At 40.1% G+C, this 24,349-nt stretch overlaps 1 protein-coding gene across 1 annotated transcript in view; it reads right to left on the reverse strand.

The window, feature by feature from the left end:
* Window positions 1-16,425, reverse strand: part of LAMA3 (laminin subunit alpha 3) — a 134,772-nt gene extending 118,347 nt beyond the window's left edge. The window contains exons 1-2 of the mRNA XM_070942340.1: window positions 16,123-16,425; window positions 5,986-6,138 (exon numbers count right to left, since the gene is read on the reverse strand). Coding sequence (XP_070798441.1) covers window positions 5,986-6,138; window positions 16,123-16,425 — 456 coding nt within the window. The remainder of the gene's footprint in view (window positions 1-5,985; window positions 6,139-16,122) is intronic.
* Window positions 16,426-24,349: the final 7,924 nt, after the last annotated feature.

Raw genomic sequence — 24,349 nt, forward strand, 5'->3', positions numbered from 1 at the left:
CAACTTTCTTCAGTCAGTCAGTTCTTCTGACAAAGGACTTCATGAGGCCATAAGGCAGGGGTGAAATCAACAGGTTCTAACAGGTTTTGGAGAACCAGTAGTGGAAATTTTGAGTAGTTCAGAGAACCGGCAAATACCACCTCTGGCTGGCCCCAGAGTGGGGTGGGAAAGGAGATTTTGCAGTATCCTTCCCCTGGAGTGAGGTGAGAATGGAGATTTTGCAATATCCTTCCCCTGCCACACCCACCAACCACAGAACCGGTAGGGAAAAATTTTGGATTTCACCCCTACCATAAGGTCTATTTTTCTCAGCTTGGATATTGAATCAAAAATAATTCTAGCTAGGGAAAAGAATTGGTGTTAGCATTGTGATGTTATTAAAGTAGTCTGCTGTTCTGTATTAACATTAAAAATAGTTAATTATTTCATACACCTTTCTAGGTACCAGTTTCAGAACTGAAAAGGGTTCTACTGTACAGGAACCACAGAGCAACTTTTTTTTTGTAAGAATAATCATCTTATTTGAACTTCCAGGGAAGAAATCGTAGACTGAAGATATTTCCCCTAAAAACAGATCTGACAATTGTGACAGAATGAAGAATTCATGCAAAGCAAGTAGAATGGTTTTTCATAATTCCTCTCCAAACAAGGAGAAGACTTGAGATCATCCACAAGCGCTCCCTAGAGTTGCTTCTTCTAAGCCTTAGAATCTAAGGAGACTGAATGATAAGAGTTCAAGAAGATAAGGGAATAGATGTCTTTTTGCTTTAATTGCACTAGATTTGCATACTCCCTTTTGTAATCCCTTTCTGAAATTGCTTGTTAACTAGTTTTCAACTAGTAGGAACCTTTGGATCAACAGGTTTTATAGCACTGGATAATTTTCCTTCAATCCATAGTGAAAGAAGTTTTCAATTCAAATTTAAGGCCATGAAACATTCTTTTGGAATAATCTACAAAAGAGGGGTTGGGACTTTGATTTTTGAAAGTTACAGACTAATGGTCCAGGTGAATTTAAAATAAGATTTTGGAACTAATTATAAGAATCCTTCCCATGGGAAAATGCTATTGTCTTGATTTCTCTTTTTTAAAAATGATAGAATGTGACTCTAATGGTTGGACACTAGGGGGTACCAACTGGTGACCATGAGAAAATTTTGGTGGTCCACAGAAAAATTTGCATTTTTTATATTGCACTAAATACTATTTATCTTTTTTTTAAAAAGCATATTAGTGGTCCCCGGAATTTAAAATTATGAATTTAGTGGTTCCTGTGGTCTGAAAGGTTGGTGGCCCCTGAACTATAGATTACAATGAAAGGAGACAAACACTTACATTTGATTAATTAATACAGGATGGAGGCAAAACATTTTAACATTGAACATATTGAATGATATTTTTTGAAAGGGAAGGGAAGGGAAGGAAAGGAAAGGAGAAAGGAAAGGAAAGGAAAGGGAAAGGAGAAGGGAAGGGAAGGGAAGAGAAGGGAAGGGAAGGAAAGGAAAGGAAAGGAAAGGAAAGGAAAGGAAAGGAAAGGAAAGGAAAGGAAAGGAAAGGAAAGGAAAGGAAAGGAAAGGAAAGGAGAGAGGGAGGGCGAGAAAGAGAGAGAGAGAAAAAAAAATATTTGCAAATTAATTAACCTACAGTAAATAACAAAACTACTGGCCAAATAATCTACTTTTAAAGCTTCTTCAGAAGATGCTTGTAATTTTTTTTACCACTTACTCAAGAAGCAGATCCCACAGATTTTCTTAACAGCACAATCCCCTGCTTAATTGCTCTGAAAATTGGAATATTTTCTAAGTATAAGTATTTAATATGAATTGACTGTATCTTAAATCAATGGGTGTGGTGTTAATTTTGATATCTTCTCAAAAAAAAATTCAATATTTTATTGTACTTTTCTGTCATTTTCTGCAAACCACTGATCTTGTTAAAGAGGTGTACCTAAGTGTACATGTCTGTGCATGCATTTATGAATGTGTCTAGTACTTTACCTGGGGCAATGGAAATCTAGTATCTTGTACTGTTCCTCAATCATATTGTTTTAAGCTGCTTCACTGCATTTTGGAGAAGGTACAAGGCCTGTATTTGGTGAACTCACACTTTGTCATCTGGGAAAAACACACCCTGTCCAGTAAGAAGTGGGATAGGCAGCAATATGGATCCACTTCGTGAAGCTGTGTAGAATTTAAGAGACTGAGAACTTCACCACAGTACTTCATAAGATTTTATGAATGTGCTGCTAAAAATTAGGGGCAACTTAGAGGAAAGGTTGGAAGCTATGGGTATTCTGAGTCACTACATTTGTGAGTTCTACAGAGAGTACTTTTATTATTTATCCAACAATTTTATATAGTTGCCCAACTCACATACAGTATGACTCAGATGATCCTGAGAGGCTTAAAATTTCACAACCCATGAATCCTTCACGAGTCTTACTTTGCTAACGTCACTCACCTCTCAAGCTCTACATGCCTAAGAAAAACGGGCCTTTGCCAATGTAGAAAGAAAAGAGGCAAAATGTTGTGGCCCGCCAGCAGCCTGCGTGGATTGAAGCTGATTCCGACGACAAGCAGGCTGGTGTGGTGCTGCGCCAGCAGCCTGTGCAGCTGGCACTTGAGTCGGACAGTGAGGACGCTGGAGAAGATGTGGTGCCAGAGGCAGGGATTCAGCCAGGCCTTCAGAACCTCCAGAAACTCCTTTAAGTGAAGAGGATGAAGAGGAGGAGCCTCTTTTCAATGCAGAGCTGCCAAAAGGCAGGAGTGATTCCTCAGGAGGAGGTCTCCTCTAGAGTAAGGCTTTGGGCTAATTGGCCACTCCCTTAGCCTATTTAAGAAAGAATGCCACTTGCAATAAGCTGTAGAGAACAACTTTAGTTCACTCTCCTTCGTGTCTGCAAAATTGCTTCTGGGCTTTCTGCCAACTCTAGTAAGACTGTGATTACCTTATCTTAGAATTCTGGTAGGCTGTTAAGACAATTCATTAACAGCCTTTGAATGATAAAGACTACTTCTTGAGTAAAATAAGCTTTGTGTGTGCTGCGTTCTTGTGTGTGCTAAGTTTTTGAGTAAAATAAGAGTTTGTGTGTGCTGCGTTCTTTGGGGTCCGTAGCTGGGGCAGAACACAAAATATATATACATATATACTCACATATCGGTCAACCCTTGAATTTTTAAACAGAAATACCATGAAAAGTGTACCACCTATGGTTAAACTGATCCGCATTTTAATGGCATTTTAGTTTTTTAAAAAATCAAAGATTGGCTTACCCGCAATAGGCTTAACTGTGAATATATACAAGAAATATAGATCTTTTAAAAGTTTGCTTATACTTATGGATAAGCTCATCTGCAGACACACCTAACCTGATTTTGGGATGTATTTTGAACATCTAAAACCCTTGGCTTATATGTGAGTCCATATGGCTCCTAGAAACTAAGCTGAGTATTTGAAAAGCCAAGGATATATTTTCCAAGACTCAGCATACATCTGGAAGGAACTATACTTACTGAAGGGAAGAGGAGAAGGATGTAGCTAAGATAAGAATACAAGTAAAGCAGCAAATAGCAATAGAAGAACTGGGAGGAGAGAAAACAGGACAAAAAGAATCAGAAATGGTAGCCAGGTTGATGATTGCATTGTTACCTACAGTTTTTTTATTGTGGGCAAAGTATATTACATAACAGCTTGGAATTCTAGTAACCTGTTATTCACTTGCAGTGTTAACATATTGCTTAATATGAACCAGCCTATCACTGTGCTGCAGTAGAACAGAACAATGTCTATGACTTCCTTCCTTCCTTCCTTCCTTCCTTCCTTCCTTCCTTCCTTCCTCCCTCCCTCCCTCCCCCCCTCCCTCCCTCCCTCCCCTAGGAAGTGTCTTCATGACTGGAAATTTCCCTCTCCTATTATTTTTGTGATGGGCCACTAATTTATATAGAATGAGGATTTCATTTGGTTCATTTTCTATGAACTTTGAAAAATGCATTGATTTTGACACAGACAGAACTAGGAATTTAAAAACTGCATATAGAAGAAAACAAAAATGCTTTGAGCACTTTGTCCTAAAAATCTGGGTTCAAAGGCTAAGCAAATGGAGAATGTTGTCTGATTCACCTTTTTTCCAGAAAGGACACATTAAAAATATAAGATTAAAATAACTGAATCAAATCCCCCCCAAAAAACGCTGATCAAATTACTGGAGGAAGAATAAAACTCTTTGTAACTAGCTTGGATCTAGTCACCCAAAAAGCTTGGTTTAGTTTAGCTTTGTTCTGACTTAACTTGAGAAATGAACTCACCCAAGTCAACAAGCCATGGTTTAAAAGTCATAGCTTGGTATGGTGTATGAATTTAGCCACTGAGAAAAGGAATTAGCTGTGGCTATATTTCCTTTGGTTTAATTACTATGAATCTCATTTTAAATAGTACCATTGAATTTTATATGCATTTTTTCCTTTCATGCTTTTTGGTTAGACTTTATAAACAAAACCAGCTTCAACAATTATCACAGCCCAGGAAGTATGCTAAACAATACCCTTTATGAATATGGGCAGCTAGACTCTCCCCTTTGCATGCAATCCAAAAACACATTTAGGGTTTTTTACATTGCAGGAGAGAAAACATGAGAAGATTTTGTTCCACAACACTTCCCCCACCTTAATGAAATCTGAAATCCTATATTTATCATATAGGAAGGGGAATTAATCACAGAGAGAATAAGAGGAACATGGCATTTTTCAAAAAGTATTTGGATCTGTTTGCAACACCTTTCCTCTAATTGTGCGTATTTTAATGAGTGGCTTACCATATAGTAGAACTAATGTTTCCTAACAATGCAATGCATGTTTCCCTAGGAAGAAAAAAGAACAAACAAGCTAACTGGATTAAACCCCAGCATGGGCTCCACCAGCACAATAGAAACAACAACAGGAACAGCTGAGAAAGGGTTTAAGGACTTTGATGTCTAACCCTATGCACCCTTGTTAGAAATCCTCTGTTGATTTTAATTTATTAGCCTATGGTTCCTTGGAATTTGTTAATTTTATTGTTATATTGTACTAATCTACTAAATGTGATAACCTAGTATTATTATGAATTGGTTTCTTTAGCAAAACATAGATATAAATTTGTTTATATTGTGCATTATTTTAACATTCTGTTGGAATTCAGAAATCAATTATGACTTAATATGAGATGTGAACCTAGCCAATTGTAGTTTATTCATTAAACCATGGTTAAGAAGGCCGTGACTTGTATGATATGTGAACCTGGCATGGGATCATGTTGCGGCACCATCTCACCTCAATGGGACTGGCCTGCTCCACTTGTGCTTACAGAAAAGACTTTCTTCTGATCCTGCCAACCAAGGAATTTTAGCTGGGGAGGGGATCAAGGAGAAGACCTTCTCTGCTGTGGCATCTGCCCTCTGGAACATCTTGCCTTCTGAGGTGAAATCTGACTTCAGTCTTCTAGCCTTCTGGAAGAGCCTTAAAATCTGGCTTTGCCAATTGACTTGGGACCCTGATGGGAGCATGCTATTCTGGAGGTGGTAGATTGAATGAGAGACAAAAGTCCACCCCTGTACTGTCCATGCTCTCGTTTTCACCTTTTCTTTAATTGTCACTGATATTAATTTTAATGTTTTATAACGTTTTTAGTTTATTGTAAACCACCTAGAGTTATCTTTATATGAGTCATCTTTATATGGGCAACATATAAATTTAACAAATAAATAAAACCTAGGCATAGTTTCTCAACCTGACTTACCTCTCAAAGGCTGCAAAATTGAAGGGCAATTTTTTATCATATCAATGGGGAAATATATGAATTTTGATCCTATGTCAAAGCTGCAAGAGACTGATAAGGTTTATGCATTCCATCTCATAACAAGATGCTTCCATGTTCCATGCTGAACCACATACACAGAACTTCCACCAATCCAAACTAAGTCAGCAACAAGATAAGCAGAACCATACTTACCTGTCCTAGATCCAAAGTAACATTCACTTCATCATACTTCAAACCCAAGGAGAGAGAAGGACTTTGCCACCAACGTTCTGTTCCATCTATAGCATAGTCTATTGGATGAGCCTTATGAGGATCAGCAGCATTGCAATAGTCACAAAACTGGCCCTGAAACAAACGGGCAAACAAAAAGATATAACAATTACCACTCAAATTTTGGTGCATTGAAAGATTCAGTTGTTGTACAGTCATTTCTCCATAAATGCCTAAAACAGCCTAATTCAGAAATAGAGATAAAAATAGATTCTTCAACAGCAAAAATCTTGCTTTACTGCAGCTACCTGAAGCAGAATTAAGGTGAGTCAAAATGGTATCAGATTTTAAATAGTCAGCAATGTTCTTCTCTACAGCCAAAATTCACTAACTTGAGCTTCCAAATAAGAAAATTCGAATTAAAATAATTAGAAAACTTTCCGATATTTGCTGACTAATTGAGTCTTGAACAATGCCTTCTCTGCTCCTAGCATTATCTCAGGAACGTGTTCCTTATGGCAGGCTACCTGCAGCATAGACACATGTGTTTGTTTCCATTAGAGAACATTCTTTACGGTATATTTCTGCTGGAATTCATGGAAGCAGCCTAAGGGTCTTTCTAGACTTTTGATGAAGATGCATCCTCCTCCAAATTCCAATATGTATTCCTAAGTGGTCCATGAATGCATGGTAACACACCGTATTTTTCTGAGTATAAGATGCACCTTTTTTCCCTCTAAAAGAGGCTGAAAAATTGGGTGCATCTTATACTTAATTTAATTTATTGGGGTTTTAAAATGGTTCAGCCAAATTTATTTAATTAGTTTTATCTCTATTTTAAATTTTGTATCTATATGTTTTATTTTATGGCTGTTCACCGCCCTGAGTCCTTCGGGAGTAGGGCAGTATACAAATTTAATAAAATGAAAATGAAATGAAAAAAATACTCCAAATGTAGTTTTTTTAAGCTTTTTTTCAGCCCTAACAAGGCACTAGCAAGTGAAGCGATCTTCCCAGCTTTGCCTGCTCCCTCAACTCTCCACTGTGCTTTAACGAGTGAAGCGATCTCCATGCTTTGCTCCAGTTCTCAGCTGTTCTTTAGAAGCTTTTTTTCAGCCAAGTGATCTCCCCGTGCTTTGCCTGCTTTTCTCATTGCTGCTTCCTCTTAGCTGTTGTTGTGGCCCGTACGCAGCCTGTGCGGCTGGGGGCTGATTCGGACAGTGAGGAGGCTGATGTGGTGCTGCGCCAGCAGCCTGTGCAGCTGGCACTCGAGTCAGACAATGAGGCTGGAGAAGATGTGTTGCCAGAGGTGGGGATTCAGCCAGGGCCTTCAGAACCTCCAGAAGCTCCCTTAAGTGAAGAGGATGAAGATGCATGGAGTCTCTTCTCGATGCACGGGCGCGCAAAGCTGCCAAAAGGCAGGACTGGCTCCTCAGGAGGAGGTCTCCTCGAGAGTAAGGCTTGGGGCGAACTGGCCACTCCCTTAGCCTATTTAAGGAGGACCGCTGACTGAAGCAATTTGCAGGGAACAACCATTCACTTTCCTTCGTGCCTTGATTTTAGTTCTCTGCAAATTGCTTCTGGGCTTTCTGCCAACCATAGTAAGATTAAGATTATTTATTCTTTGGATTCTTGCAGGCTGTTAAGAAAGTTAATTAACAGCCTTTGTTTGAAAAAAAAAACCCTGATTTTATTTTAGTAAACTAAGGTTTGTAGAGACTTTGTGTGTGCTGCGTTCTTTGGGGTCCGTAGCTGGGGCAGAACAGCCTTAGAAGCTGTTTTTTATCCCCAAGCAGGGGATAAAAAACCAGCAAACTAATGTGCTGAAGCTGACCAGACTAAGGACGCTAGCCAGATGAATACCTGGTAGGCAGATTTTTTTCCCCTATTTTCCTCCCCAAAAACTAAGCTGTGTCTTATACTCCAAAAAATACAGAGTATCCTTGACTTACAACCATTCATTTACCAACTGTTCAAAATTATGATGGTACTGAAAAAAGGGCTTATAAACCAGTTCTGGCACTTATGATTAGTCATGTGAGCAAAATGTGCTTGGCTACCAATATGTATTTACAATGATAGCAGGGTCCCAGGGACTCACGATCCCCACTTGTGACCTTCCCAGCTGGCTTCCAACAAAAAAGTCAATGTGGGGAGCCGGATTCACTTCACAATTCACTTAATGACCATGGTGATTCACTTAATGGACATAGCAAAAAAAGGTCGTAATTTTTTTTTAAAAAAAGTTATTCAATTTGTCATATTTATCAATCTATTATATCTCTTTATGTTATTATTCTCATTTGTCCTTTATTTAACAATGGTATTTTCATCCCCCCCAAAAAAACTTTTCATATATTATACTAGTACATTTATTACATTTATTTCATATTTATATTTCATTTCCATGCTTTATTATCTATCCATTGATAAAATAAATCCCATATCATATAATATTGTTTATCTTCCTGTTCTCTGATTTCAAATGTCAATTTACTCATTTCAGCACATTCCATAATTTTCTTAATAACTTCATCCTCTGTAGGTATTTCCTCCTTTTTCCAATTTTTAGCAAATACAATTCTAGCCGCTGTTAATACATTCACAATAGCACTAGTAATTCTTTAAATCACATAAGTCAAAACTATAAACCTTTAAAAGCAGTGAGGATGAGAAATTTCTAGGCCAAACGGCAAATTCAAGGGACAAGGTCTCAAAAATCTCATAGAAAGGCAAAAGTTGAGCAAAACTGGACATTAAAAAATAATATTTATTCTATTGAAATCAACAGGTATATTGAAAATTTGTCTTTTCAGAAAGCATTTCAATGGGGTTGGTGGATGGAAGCTACTTGTGCAGGTGAGGGAAAGGGGATTATCCTGATCATTGCTGAATCATGATCTTCATTATTATCTCATAGAAAAAATGCCTACTGTAAAGTATACTACTTGAATTCATTTAAACATCATCTTAAATTACCTCTCTGCTTTATCCTATGAAACTCATTAGAAATTGAGGAGATGCCAAACTTTTACAGTGAAGATTTGCAAGGAAAATGTTATGGGGATACTGGAGAATTAATTTAAAATTGCTTATTCTAGCCAGGAATGGTTCTCTCACCTTAGGCAGGGTAAAGTTTTTTCATTACTTTTATTAGAATGGAATGGAATGGAATGGAATGGAATGGAATGGAATGGAATGGAACGGAACGGAACGGAACGGAACAGAATAGAATTCTTTATTGGCCAAGTGTGATTGGACACACAAGGAAGTTGTCTCTGGTGCATAAACTCTCAGCGTACATACAAATAACAAGTGATAAATCATGATCATAAAGGTATTGATGGCAGCTAGGAATTACATTTTTATTTGCAATGCGCAAATTTTGTATATATAGTTCTCCCTTTTTGCTCCCATGTATGCCGTTTTGTTGGAACATGATAAAATCACTCACTATAGCTGCCTCATCCCAGAAAAAACCCACAACAGGACACATATTTAGTCTGATTTAAATCCTGTGGAGTCCCATAAATTATGGATTATTTCTCAAAAGCATGTATACATGAACGTTTTGAGAATTCATATTTAAGTATCAATGCAGATATGATGCCAATGGCTAAAGTTGAATTAAGAGAACAATTAAATATTACCCAGGATCCTGGATGTTTATACAGTGTTAGCTTGTAGACACATAGCATTGTCAGCCATCAATTTGGAAAAAATCTCAAAAGAAGCACATTTTATCTGTTAACTGCATAGAGCCTATGCAGATTGAGGTGTAATAGACTGAACAAATAAGTAATAAAATAAACAAATCTCATGTAAATCTCCAATTCTGTATGTTGTCTATCTTAGCTTTCTAATTATCTGAAATATGTTAGTTTCCTCATCTATCCCTTTCACCTGGATATATCTGTATATGTATGGATATGTTCACTTAAACCTTTAGTTTAAGCCAGAGGTGGGCAATTGTAGCTCTTTTACAACCTGTGGACTTCAACTCCCAGAATTCCTGAGACAGCTTGGCTGTCTCAATTGCCCACAATTGTCCACCCCTGGTTTAAGCTATTTAATGCATGGTACCTATTTTTATGTGAAAATAATTCTAGTAATTCAAGTTGAAACACTATGACAATATATGCATTGCTGTGGCTGATTTCCCAATCTTTTGAAAGAATGTAGAAGCCCTCTTGAACCACAGTAAGAGGTAAACTAAAGAAGTATTCTTGCTATGTGTCTCAATGAGGTGTTGTTAAAACTGCAGAGAAGGACTTTGATGGCTTCCCAATCAATCAAATATGCAAGCAGAATGGCATGCTTTCTTATGCCAGGTTAGATCTGCCAAAAGCCCTACTAAGATCTTGGACCCGGCACAAATTGTATCTGACTTCTTATCCAAAATCTCCAAGACAAATGTTAAATAAGGAAAACTATTCTTTTTTATTCTAATGTCAAGTCTATACCTACATTAATTATTAAATCGCAGAACTTTCATTTCATAAATTGACAAAGAAGCACTTCTGTATTTTTTCCTATGGTTAGATCACTCTTGACCAATTTGATGCCATCCAAATGTTCTGGACAGTAACTTTTAGGATAATTGGCCAAGATAGGTAAGAATTCTGGGCGATGTAGTCTTAGTGAATTTCCCCAGATTGAGAAGATCTAACATGGATTTATGGAAATTCTCAGTCATCCAGGTCATGGTTGTCCCAAAGGTGCTTTTTCAAAAAGCCAACTGGACTTTTTTTTGTTTTTCCTTGAAGATCAAGGAAAGCTTCAAAGAAGCTCATCAAAGAAGCTTCTTCAGTTTTAGAACTGAAGCTTCTTAGTTAAGAATGAAATGTCTTCAAGGAAAACAAAGAAAGTCCAGTTGTGAAGCGCGTGCTCAGCGAACTGGTTGTTACACTGGTTGAATCCCACCACTGATCCTCTTGTTCATATGAGTATTTTCTGGCATATCATATCCAATAGATATTATAAAGTTCCCTAAAAATAAGAACTGAATCTTTTGTGTGTGTGTCTTCATGCAGAGAGACACATGTATATACATATAAATTTATCAGAACTCAGCTAAAATGCATGCGGCTCAAATACTATACATACATGACAAACAATTGGTTGATTTAGAAGTGGACTAGTAGCTAATTTTCAGAACAAACATCTTAAGCTATTCTTAGTGCATATGCAGAATTGATGTTGTGCAATAGTGGATCACCTGTGTTAGATTTTATTCTTCTTCTGACTCCTAACAGACAAGATCCTACAAGTTGCTGCCAAAACACCTGAAGGGAATTTATTTTCTTTAACCCAACCCTGAAAAGATGTCTGTCTATTCTTCTTTTCACTATAGCAAAAAGAGGCTGGTAATATCACAATGTTGTTTCCCAGTGACACTGCTTTGGTTATCACATTGGCCTAGGAGCTTTAAGCAAGAAATTTCTTGAGTAGTACTTTATGTTGGCTAATGTATGTCTTTGTGTTGATTAAAAGAAGGCCCATATGTTTAAACCCTTCTTGAAATGGCAGCTAATTAGTAGATTGTGATGTAGCATTGCTATATCATACAGAAAAAGAAGCCAGGAGTTAAGATTGACAGAAAGCACATGTTTCCTTTAATAAGGAAGACAATAATGCAGTCCAGGACAATCTTTCTCAGCCAAATGCTTTCTAAAACTATTGGATTTCATCTCCTCTATATTAGCCATAATGATAAGTTGACATGCTAGGACTAATGAGAAATGTAGCTCAACACATCATCAGGGCATCTGGTTTGGGAACATTGGTTTGCCTTCTTTATGCCGGTATTATGCAGCACTTGATGAACAAAGTGCTTGGACCTGAAAAAAAAAAGCTAAGCATCAAAGAAAAACATCAAAATCTGGTTTTAATCATTTTTACTAGTAACAGCCACAGTGATGTTCATTAGAAGAGGGAGGCAGAAATGAAACAGAGCGAGAATTTGTACAGTATAAACAGTTTAATCACCTATTTATTCACTGACAAATGGAGCCTTCTTCCATGGAAGGTAAGCTCCAAGGGAAGGCAGACCAGGTTTTAAAACTCTCCCCATAATTCTGATGCAGTTCCATAACAAATGCTCAGTTTTTGAAAGATGTAGCTTAGCATCTTTTCTATATTGTTGTTAGTTGCGAAGTCGTGCCTGACCCATCGCGACCCTATAGACAACATTCCTCCAGGCTTTCCTGTCCTCTACCATCTCTGGAGTCCATTTAAGCTCATGCCTACTGCTTCAGTGACTCCATCCAGCCACCTCATTCTCTGTCGTCCCCTTCTTCTTTTGCCCTCAATCTTTCCCAGCATTAGGTTCTTCTCCAGTGAGTCCTTCCTTCTCATTAGGTGGCCAAAATATTTGAGTTTCATCTTAAGGATCTGGCCTTCTAAAAAGTAGTCAGGGTTAATCTCTTCTAGGACTGACCGGTTTGATCGCCTTGCAGTCCAAGGGACTCGCAGGAGTCTTCTCCAGCACCATAGTTCAAAGGCGTCAATTCTTTGGCGCTCAGCCTTTCTTATGGTCCATACATTGCAACTGGGAAAACCATAGCCTTGACTATATGCACTTTTGTTGGCAGGGTGATATCTCTGCTTTTTAGAATGCTGTCTAGATTTGCCATAGCTTTCCTCCCCAGGAGCAAGTGTCTTTTAATTTCTTGGCTGCAGTCCCCATCTGAGGTGATCTTGGAGCCCAGGAAAATAACATTTGTCACTACCTCCATTTCTTCCCCATCTATTTGCCAGGAATTGAGAGAGCCAGATGCCATGATCTTAATTTTCTTAATGTTGAGTTTCAGCCAACTTTTGCACTCTCCTTCTTCACCCGTATCAAGAGGCTCTTTAGTTCCTTTATATAGTAGACTTGTTAATCAGAACAATTGTGGTATCCTAGCTCTGTATTCATAATCCATAATCCATAAACCTGCCCTGGAGAGACTTTGGGATTTTATTGTTTTAATTTTTCTTGGCCATGTTTATGGGCAAAAATCTATTAAAAGTTCAAAAGATAACTTCACAATAGAAATACAGCACAGCAATAAACAAAGGGTGAAGCACATGTAACATGGTTTTTATGTTGCTGCCTCAGTTTGGGGAATGGTTTGTTTTCCAACTTAAAGATGCTCCACTCCTCGCTGACAGTTAGGTGACTGAAAAAGATCAGCTTTTTCTGGATCCTAGATCTTACTCAGGGGTGAAATCCAACAGGTTCTGACAGGTTCTGGAGAACCGGTAGCAGAAATTTTGAGCAGTTTGGAGAACCGGCAAATATCATCTCTGGCTGGCGGGAGGGAATGGGGTGGGGAGGGAATGGGGATTTTGCAGTATCTTTCCTCTGGAGTGGGGTGGGAATGGAGATTTTGCAGAATCCTTCCCCTGCCACACCCAAGCCACGCCCACCAAGCCACACCATGTCCACCAAACCACGCCCACAGAACCGGTAGTAAAAAAATTTGGATTTCACCACAGATCTTACTGTATTGGGGGTTGAGGCTAATGTATGAAACTGGCTGGGGTTAGTACTATACGTGTTTTGGTTTCCTTTGGGTTAATTATGACCAGAGTACTAAAATATTCTTAAATCGGCAAATACCATCAATTAAAACATTACAACATCTAAGTATCAAAATAGGATATAATTACAACTAACAAATCAGAGCAATAAAACCTTTTATGCCTTAAGCATGTATAAAACATATGTTTTGCATGAATAAAACACAGGCAAGTTGGAATGGCAACTCTGGAAGACAGACAGAGAACTAAAACCACACATCTGCCTTTTCCATGGTATGAAATGACTTAATATACGGGCACTATAAATGCCATTACTTATGGTACGAGGGTTAGCATCCAAGTCAGTCCCTTTAGTATAGAGGAATGTAATGGTATCTCAGTAAAGTCATCTCCTAAGTATTATATAACACATTCCAGCTATATAAGTCACAGTATGATTGACAATGTTTTTTTTAACATTTGAAAACAGTATGAACAGTTTAATCACATATTTATTCACTGACAAATGGAATCTTCTTCTACGGAAGATAAGCTCCAAGGGAAAGCAGACTAGCAACTATTACAGATCTTAAAACTCTCCCCATAATTCTGATGCAGTTCCATAACAATGCTCAGTTATTTTGAAATCAAATGTATATAACTGGTAGATTTTCATTGTTTGGGGTTTATTTGTGTTTCTTTTAGCAAGGAGGCCATGATCACTGTTGTTGTACTGTACATGCCAATAAGGAATACTTTGTTTCAACTACTTCCAATCACTTTGCTTTCTAATTTAACTGGATATTTTCCTTACAGCAGCTTGGCATAGTAAGCAAAAATGGAAGACCAAGAATTAGGGACATCCCTTGCCCCTTTCTCAGGTTCATGATTTCTGCTATGCGCCATCTCCACTACAGAACCTGTTTGGAGATACCAAATTTGCAGTACTAAATTGTGTGTCAGGGACTCTGCAGGAATTAGGCTGAGTGAGCTGTGACTCTAAAAGCAAGTCTCTGAGTGTTACCAACTGATTCTGCAGAAGAGAGTAAGTGGGAATTTTCTGAAAACAATTATATGTGAGAGAATACATTGAAACTTTGTAGCACTCCATAGACAATAGGCATGAAGTAAAATTCACCAAGTATACATAATTCAGTGCCCTTTAAAGGTATATCAGGTAAGAGGGATAATTGGAAGAATGGTACCAAAAACTATGGAAAAATATACAAGCATTAGTAGGCATATATTTTTCTCATCCATTCCTGGTATCTACCTGAGAGACCAAGGCTGTTTCAACCCCAGGCTGGGTTTGAAGCCTTTTTGGAATTATTTTGAATAATCTATGTTGCCTGGACTGCAGGATCTATGTTCCTTTTAAGTATTGTATCATCTGAAAATTAACCAGCTAGAACTAAAGAGAGGAACCAATTAACCTATGAGCTCAATGAACTGGGAAAACTTCTATCTACAAATACCAACGTTATCTCTGAATATTAACAGAACAGAGATTGTAATACTTTGAAGCAAGCCTAAAAATGGATCTTCTTAAAACAACTGGAGTTGAAGACCCTTATTAACACATTGCAAATATGCCAAAATAGATCTCATTGTCCTTTTGCTCACTCACTATCTTCTTTGCTCTCTGAACTATGTAATCAGAAGTAATGGTCATTAGAATGAAACACCTAATTTAACCCATAGAAACACCAATCTATGCTTCAACAATGAAATTACCAGTAGAACGATGTGATTTAGATATGAGTAGCTAAATTAGATTAAATATATTTCTCTATGTAGAGTTGTCTGGATTTTTCTTCCCAGACCATTAGACATAGAAACTGAATTGGCACAGTTTTGGCCTAAACTTCTAATGAAGAAACTATCTAATTCACTCTGTAAATTAGAAATTAAATGTAGTGCAAACTCAAGCACATTACATAGAGCTGCCTGTTGATGTACATTTGAACTTACACACACACACACGATCACATTAGGTCAGTGCCACTGGTATTAGGGTAAGAAAGGGAGGTTTTACTCTTCTATATATTACATTATCTTGATGAAGACAGCTATTATAGTCCTCACATAAAAATTCCTCCAGAAAAAAAGTCTGAGATTAATGGATCTCACCATGGTGGGTTTCAATTTTTTTTACTACCGGTTCTGTGGGTGTGGCATGGTTTGGTAGGTGTGGCAGGGGAAGGATACTATAAAATCTCCATTCCCACCCCACACCAGGGGAAGGATACTGTAAAATCTCCATTCCCTCCCCAATCCAGGGGAAGGTTACTGCAAAATTCCCATTTCCTCCTGATCAGCTGGGCCTTGGGAGGCAGAGAATAGACGGGGGTGGGGCCAGTCAGAATTTTTACTACGGGTTCTCTGAACTACTCAAAATTTCCATTACCGGTTCTCCAAAACTGGACAGAACCTGCTGAAACCCACTTCTGAATCTCACCCGAAAGAGTTCAGGCTGCGACCTTAATAGTTGATACTACAAGAAAAAGTAACTAATCCAATTTCCAGTGTTTCTATGTGCTACTTCTCTTTCTGTTCTTCTTCCCAATCTCTCTACCCCCAACTCGCCCCCCATCCCCAGGTCATTCCTCTCACCTGGATGGTTTGTCCGGCGGGGGAAGCAGCGGGTCCCCCCACCAGCTTGCAGAAGAGCTCTAGGCGGGGCCTCCCGCTCTCGTCCTGCCCGCAGGTGGCAGTTGCCCAAATGCGGGTTGTCTCCGCCAGGTTGAAGTAAGGCGGGTGGAGACTAAGCGCCCTCTCCCCGGCGCCCAGGGAAGAAGCCGAGAGGGAGCCCGCGGGGGGGTAGCAGGACCAGAGCGCCAAGACGACCCCTGCCAACGCTGCGCCTGGCGCCGTTCGAGAAGTCAAGAGAGCTGCCGCCACCCGGGTCCTCGCCATCTTCGCGCCCCTTCGCTGGATTTGTTTACGCCGTCCGCGGGATTAGTGATCCGAGAGGGACGGCCTGCCTCCGCCCCTCCTGTGCCCCTTTGTGCTCCGATTAGCTCGGAGGGCACCGAAAAGAAAGCAAAGGGGAGGAGGAGGAGGAGGCGGCAGAGACACCTCCTGCTGCTCGGCTGCCACTTTCGCGGGATCACGAGGGAAAACGCCGCCCAGGGAGAGGAGATCGGACTACGTGGGTCCTAAGGAGGCGAGGGCGGCGTGGTGATTCCCCGGAACGATCCCGGCAGAGAAAAACACCTGCAGCTCTAACAGCGACCCGGCGCTTGCTTCGTTAGCAAGGAGCACCGGTCCGTCGTAAGTGAGGCGAGGACTGAGGAAACGCGTCACTCATTGCTGGCTGCAGCTCAGATCAGATTAAGGCTTCGTCCAGGGCTGCGATCCCGTACTGTCCGCGTTTCTCTCAGCTCAACTGAACTTCGTGGAATTTGCCTTTGATTAAATGTCCATCGGATCAGGTTACAGGGTGCTTGAGAACTAGTAGGTTTAGGGGGCCGAGGATGGCATTAAAAAAAACACACACACACAAGAAAATTTCTTCAGACAACCCATTCTTTCCACAACTTGATGCCTTGAAGAGACTTTGTGGTTGGGAACAGCATGTTCAAGATTCCCAGGTAGATGACTTCAAACAATTCACAATTGCCCCTTAATTATTTCACTTACTAAGCCCTCTGAAGAAACTTCATATTGGATTTCAACTCAGTTCCATCTTTTTTTCTTTTTTTTTTTTTAAAAAAAAGCTGACTTCTACAAGTCACTAAACTATTTTTTGGACGGTGTCAGGATCATCTTTCATCCACTATGTGGAAATTAAGACACTTCCTCTGGAGCAGCTACTTCAGCATTCAAGGTTACAGCAGCATAAGTAAAGTGGCAGTGGTTTAGTATAAGTAATTTTCGACATTTCTGGAAGATTGTGATAAGGCAAACAGAAGAACTAGCACTGGTAATAAAAAGGTCCAGATAAGGAATAAATGTACAGATTAGAAATTTAAATAAAATTACAACACTTTCCCCATTTTATATTATTACAGTGTAAATGTGTCTTGGCAAATTTTTTGTTCTGTTATGGATCCATGACATTGCCTTCATTTCATTTGTCATCCAGAAGTGGGAGGAACTTGCTATCCTTAGCTGTTCTAGTTTCAGAGTAATGTTTCCCCACTTAAACTAGCAGCAAAATGGAAAATCTGATGCCAATAGTCTATCAACATCATAGATAGGTAACCCATAAAGAATAGAAACAATCCAGCAACAAAGGGCTCCATGCTTGCTCTCAAATTGAGAATGGATCTGAGCAATTTTATCTGTCAGGTGTTTGACAGATTCCTCTGCATAGCCCTATAAGTGATCATCTGAGCCCTCCTTCCCAAGGAGAGACTAGGTGACCTTGATCAGGGCCATCAGGCAACACTCTACAGATGCAATAAGACCAGAGAAATAGTGACATATTGTCATGATGTAGGCCTTAACAATGACTCTGTCTTGTGTCCAATCAGATGTGTTCGTAAATTTTTCTCCCACATGGTCTAGGCATCTTTGGACCTTTTCAGCACCTTCAGCTCCTCCATAAACCACAGAGAGTTTTGGGAGTGATGGGCCATAAGAGGGCACATGGATCTGATCCTGTTCAGAGCCTTGGCTGCTTTCTGATTCCAGGTTGTGGCCAAAGCCTCTATACGGCAATGCTGCCGAACCCCCAGGACATGCTCTAGCTTCTTCTGGAACCAGGATGGGTCTAGTCACTGAGGGTGGACCATTCAAATAGATCTTGTCTTCTTGCAGGAGGAGGCAGCACTGGAGATTCTCACAGCCACCAGGGCATGGTCTGACCATACCAGAGGGAATGACAGATCCTCCACCAGAACAGGTTGCTACTGCTCCAGCAATCATATCCAGAGTGTGACCACTGTCCTGATTTGGACCTGGGATGACTTGGGGTAGGCCCATGGCTACCATGGTGGCCATAAACTCTTGAGCTGCCTCCAAGGCCAAACCAGATTGAAGTCTGGACTTCCTGCCAACACTGAGATAGCCTTCAGCAGTTCAGGCAGGGAGGTTACTATGCAGCACAGAATCTGGTACAGCGGCAGCATTCCCAACTGATCCTGTGAGACCAACCAGGTCTCACTACCAGAAACCTGTGAGCATGGCACCTGAAAACAAAAAGAGATTCCTGGATGACAGCTAGTAGGCCCTCTCCTCTGCCCTGGCTGGTTGTAGACCCTAACTCAACTGGACACATTTCTAAGAGGGAAACTCCCCCCTCTGGTGTCAGCCAAGCTTCAGTAATGCATGCCAAGTGGGCTTGTTCCTAATGAGTTCAAATTACCTTGTAATAGAACTGTATGACACATGACCTCCACAACACTAATTACAAAATAAACACTAATAGTTTTATGAGTTTTATATTTAATCTTCTGCTTTGGAGAAAACTCACTGATTTAACCTAACACTTTTAGCAGTACTTCACAGAAATAAAATATAGACCAGTGATGGTTAACCTTTTTGCCATCGCGTGCCAGGAGAGGGGGGTGGGGGAGGGTCATGCACGCACGTGCTCATGCGCATGCACATGAATCCCCACCCACCCCCACTCCTGGCACATGATGGCCTCGTAGGCCAGTTTTTCTTTCTTACCTGGTTCCAGATCCTCTCTATGCATCTGGGAAGGGTGAAAACAGCCTTTCCCACTCCCTTGGAAGCCCTACGGAGGCTGAAAGGGCCCATTTCCAACTCTCGATGGGACAGGAAGTGACATTTTTTGCTGTCCCCAGCCTCCAGAACCTCTCTAGGAGTCTCTAGGAGCTTCTCTAGGAGTCTCTAGGAGCCTCTCTAGGAGTCTCTGGAGGCAGGGGACAGGAAAAAATGTCACTTCCTGTCCCACCAGGAGTCGGGAAATGGGCCCATTCAGCCTCCATAGGGCCTCCAAGGGAGTGGGAAAGGCTGTTTTCGCCCTTCCCAGATGCATAGAGAGGATCTGGAGCCAGGTAAGAAAGAAAAATGGGCCTTCCCCACCCCCACCCCAGGCCCTCCAGAGGCAGGAAACAACCTGTTTCCCTACTTCTGGTGGGCCCAGAAGGCCCGAAAATCAGCTGGCCGGCGTGCGCATGTGCCCCAGAGCTGACCTGGCGTGCCCACTAATATGGCTCCGCGTGCCACCTGTGGCACGTGTGCCATAGGTTCGCCATCACGGATATAGACCATTCATTGCTGAACTAAAATATCCCTAATCATTGCTGGAATTGCTGCTAGGAGTTAAAATTCTCTCTCTCTCTTCTTAATTAAATATGGATGAAACAGCAAATCCATTTTTCCAATCTTTAAAAGTGCAAATGTATAATTTATAGTTAATCTTTAAAAGTGTAAATGTATAATTTACTGCAATGCCCTGATATTAAATGATACATTAAGAAAGAATTTATAGAATATTATTCTGGTAGCCAGTCATTCTCTCACAGCCCTAGGAAGAAAGCCCTGACAAGCCATTTTTGAAAACGTTGCCAAGAAAACTGCAGGGACTTGTCCTTCTAGCCACCAGGAGTCAGGATTGACTTGATGGGCCACAACAAGAAGACTATCACACTCACAGTGCAGTCCTGTTCAAGGTTGTTCTAAACACAATGAGACTATTCTTATGAAAGTTGACTGCAACTATGCACTTCTCTCTTTTTTTTGCAAGGTGAGCACATGAAAAGCCAAAAATAACTTATGTTCTTATTACAAACAGCTTGCAACCTGAATAGACATCCATAAAACAGGATACCTCAGGTAGATAACAAATTTGGTCTATCTTTTCAGTTATTCTGTTTTTGCTAAACAATAGTCTCAATTTCTGATCTGTAGTTATTCATAATCATATATTACACAATGACTTTTAGTAGCATAAAGACTTCAGCATATTTCTATTTTGATCTATGATTTTGATTTTTGGGTTTTTCCAACCAGCTTGTGCTAAATTTCCTGACTTTCCTCCCCAGGGTTGTTTTTTAAATAGCTGCAGATGTTTTGGAATTGCCAAACATGCACAGATTAGAGATTCTGAGGCTTTATTTTTGCTTTCAGCCAAATTCCTGGTGGAACACCTTTATTTGGGGAAGCCGCATGTATCAGAGTTTGGACAGCAGACTGAGCAGAGCCATCAGCAGTGCCCTTCCCCCTGGTTTAATCTGGGATGGAATTCAGTCAGGCTAGAAGCCAGAACCCTGCTATCCAGCTTCGCATCTTCACACAATGTTCCATTAGTGCCCTTAAATTAAGTTATGCGGAAGTATTTTGTGAATGTGGCAAAGAGAAGCTTTTGGCTGATTGTCCTGACAAAGCTTTAAGAGCTGGTTTCTAATCTAAAACATACAGGAAAGTTATACATGCTATTCTAATCCAGGAAAACAAAGTAGGCAAGATGAAGGAGCCATCTTTATATACATCATTTCAATATTTGGCTTTTTATTATTTGGAAAAAATAAAGCACAAAGTACATTATACTTTTTCCCTACTATGTAATTGGAGTTTTACCCAGACCAACATAAAGAAAATAAACCCTTGTCACTCCTCAAAAGCATAATCGAAATAGCTTGAAAATCTTGCACAGAACAGAAGGTGACTTGAAAGAACTGAAAGAATAAGTCTCTTGCTATAGAAAGTCCAGAACTGACCTGTGTTATCTACTGATCTTCTGAAATCTACATATTATATTTTATTCCAACAAGTATTGATAGAGAATAATGGACATCAGCAACTCCAGTCTGTCTGTTTTAAGTGACACTGATTGCCAGTTTCTATCTTGTCAAATATATATATAATGGGAAAATGGTGTTAAATCTTTTGTGTTTCATATCCTGTTTTTAATAAAGTACAATACTGCCAGTGTTCCTCCTAACCTTTTAGCTGACAAAAGTGATGACAAATGCTTTTTGCCACTGATCGACTTAAAACATCTGATGCTGAGTTGTGCATGTTTCTATTCAAGGAAACTTGATATGTCAAAGTGCACCAATAGGGAAATAGATCTTTATATGTGCCAATAGCTCACCCTAAGTCAAAGAATAGTTGAGGAATTGCTTATAGACATTATTTAATAGATTTATGCACAGATAATGTCTCTTATATTCTCCAGATGGAGAGAGAGATCTCTAGGTACTATGTAAGCATCAATGTTTTCTTCATTACATTAATTCAGATACGTTTAACAGCGCTAATCAAGCATAATGAACCTTGTCAACCCAAGTTCCAACTATAAATTCCTTTCCTGAACATGCTTCAGTGCTGCATTCCTTTAAAGAAAACTCTATGTCAGCAATGGGCGATGTCTGAGATATCATACTCACCTCTTTCTATGAAGTGCACGTGCATATTTTCATTGCCTCTCTCTTCCGCCATTTGTAATCAGACTGCATCTCTCCACCACCTTGATTTTGCTCCCTGCCCTGAGATCTGCCTTTTTACCTGCCCCTAGTCCACAGGACTCCGTTACTGCTACTTGAGTAAGAGAGGAAACAGGAAAAATACGTGACTTCGGTCCTGTAGCTTAATTATGGAATATGCAGTCATAACAATATGAATAGACAACACAATTTATATGGAAATATTCCTTGATACTTGTGATTTAATAATTTTGTCCTGTTAAAAAAAAAAAAAAAGTATTATTTGGGCACAACCATATGAAAAGGGAGCCATACACCTAAATGAACTTGTAAAGAGGGAGGATGAGAACAGAAAGGCAACTGAAACCAGGGGTGAAATCCAGCGGGTTCTGGAGAACCGGTAGCGGAAATTTTGAGCAGTTCAGAGAACCGGCAAATACCACCTCTGGTTGGCCCCAGAGTGGGGTGGGAATGGGGATTTTGCAGTATCCTTCCCCCAGGAGTGGGGTGGGAATGGAGATTTTGCAGTATCCTCCTGCCATGCCCACAAGCCACACCCACCAAGTCAACCACGCTCACAAGCCACGCCCACAGAACTGGTAGTAAAAAAAAAATGGATTTCACCACTGACTGAAACGTGGCCAGAGCAGCAATAGCAATAGCACTTAGACTTACATACCATTTCACAGTGCTTTACAGCCCTCTCTAAGCATATTACAGAGTCAGTATATTGCCCCTAACAATCTGGGTCCTCATTTTACTCACCTTGGAAGGATGGAAGGCTGAGTCAATCTTGAGCCGGTGAGGCTCGAACTGCCAAAATGCTGGCAGTCAGCAGTTAGCAGAATTAGACTGCAATACTGCATTCTAACCACTGTGCCACCACAAGTCATTTTATAATTAAGTTTGGAAAATTATTTTGGTTGATTATTTCGCTTTAGACAGAATCTATTCATACATTATTTTAAATTGTGTTTTAATTGACCATAATAGTTTATCTCCTTTAAATAACTGGGGGATAGAATATAATAAAATCCAGTCTGTTATTACAATGTCTGGTGGAGTACAACTCAGTGGTGGGTTCCTCCTGGTTTGGTCCGGTTCGGCTGAGCCGGTAGCGGTGACGATATGACGTCACCGAACCGATTCTCCCCCCGCCCTCCCACCTCCCCCATGTTATTCTTACCTTTTATTTGGTCCCACCCCCAATCTATTGCTGCCTCCTGAGTCCCAGCTGATGACTAGAGGGAAAAAAACTGTTTAAACTCTTGCCGCAGGGCTTCAAAGGGCCGTCCTACAGCTGATCAGTGTTAAAAGCAAACAAATGAGTCAGGTCGTAAGTGCGAGGACCTTCCAGAAATGACTCTGACCAGCTAGCCACGCCCACCTAGTCACATGACTTCCAAGCCACACCCACAAAATAAGCCACGCCCACAGAACCGGTAGTAAAAAAATTTAGAACCCACCCATGGTACAACTGAGAGGTAAGAATGGCTATGGAGCAGTGGTGAGATTCAGCCAGTTCACACCACTTCGGTTGTTAACTGTCTGAGCAGTTTGGCAAATTGGTTGTTGGGAGAAATCATTAGGGCAGAGAACCAGTTGCTAAATTACTTGAATCCCACCACTGCTATGGAGGGTAAGTTTAAACTTCAACAAAACTATTTTACATGGATTACTTTGAGGGTGTGTGTGGCAGCAAGATTTTAAAGGATAGCTATGCTTCCACAAAATAAATTTGAAACTAGTGATGGTACTTCTCTCCAAATCAATACTGGTTTCAGCACAGCTCATCAAATTCTCCGTTCATTTAGAATCTTTCAAGACTATTTTAACTAAAAAAAAAAACTTACATGGGAAACTGGCACACTACAAGGCTTTCATCTTTATGAAAAAGTCCTTTTGACTCCAAACACATTCTTAGAAAATTAAAAAAAAAAAGATGGCTGAACCCAGTGCTTTATTTGCTGGTTTGTCCATCTGCCCAGAAAGAAAAAAGGGTAGTAGAGAAAGCTAAAGGGAACAACTTCAATTCTTTGCCGTCTGGTAAATGGCTAGGTATGATTGGCTGCTTCTCCCAGGGGAGCCATTTTATTATTATGTATTTGATTTGTGCCCAGAGATAATTCATTTCTGCCAAGAGAGCGTTCTTTATGAGAGTGCCAGAAATAGGATCTGAAAAATGCCTATGTGCATGCCTATCCAAAAAGGTTGCTTACCTTTAAATTAGAGAATGTTTCTGAAGAAAGGTTCACCATTCTCACTGTGATACCTCAGGACTGGCCTTCAAACCACACACAATGCAATTTTGTTTCCTACATTCTTGGTTGCTGTAGAAGTTAGGAGATGCGGAAAATACCAAAAATGCTCCATATGATCTATAGCAGAGTTTCTCAACCTTGGCAGTTTGAAGACGTGTGGACTTCAACTCCCAGAATTCCCCAGCCAGCAACGAATTCTGGGAGTTGAAGTCCACACGTCTTCAAACTGCCAAGGTT

Source organism: Pituophis catenifer, unplaced genomic scaffold (genome assembly GCF_029215685.1).
Source record: "Pituophis catenifer annectens isolate HBS135680 unplaced genomic scaffold, rPitCat1.0.hap2 SCAF_3, whole genome shotgun sequence".
Classification (NCBI taxonomy): Eukaryota; Metazoa; Chordata; class Lepidosauria; order Squamata; family Colubridae; genus Pituophis; species Pituophis catenifer.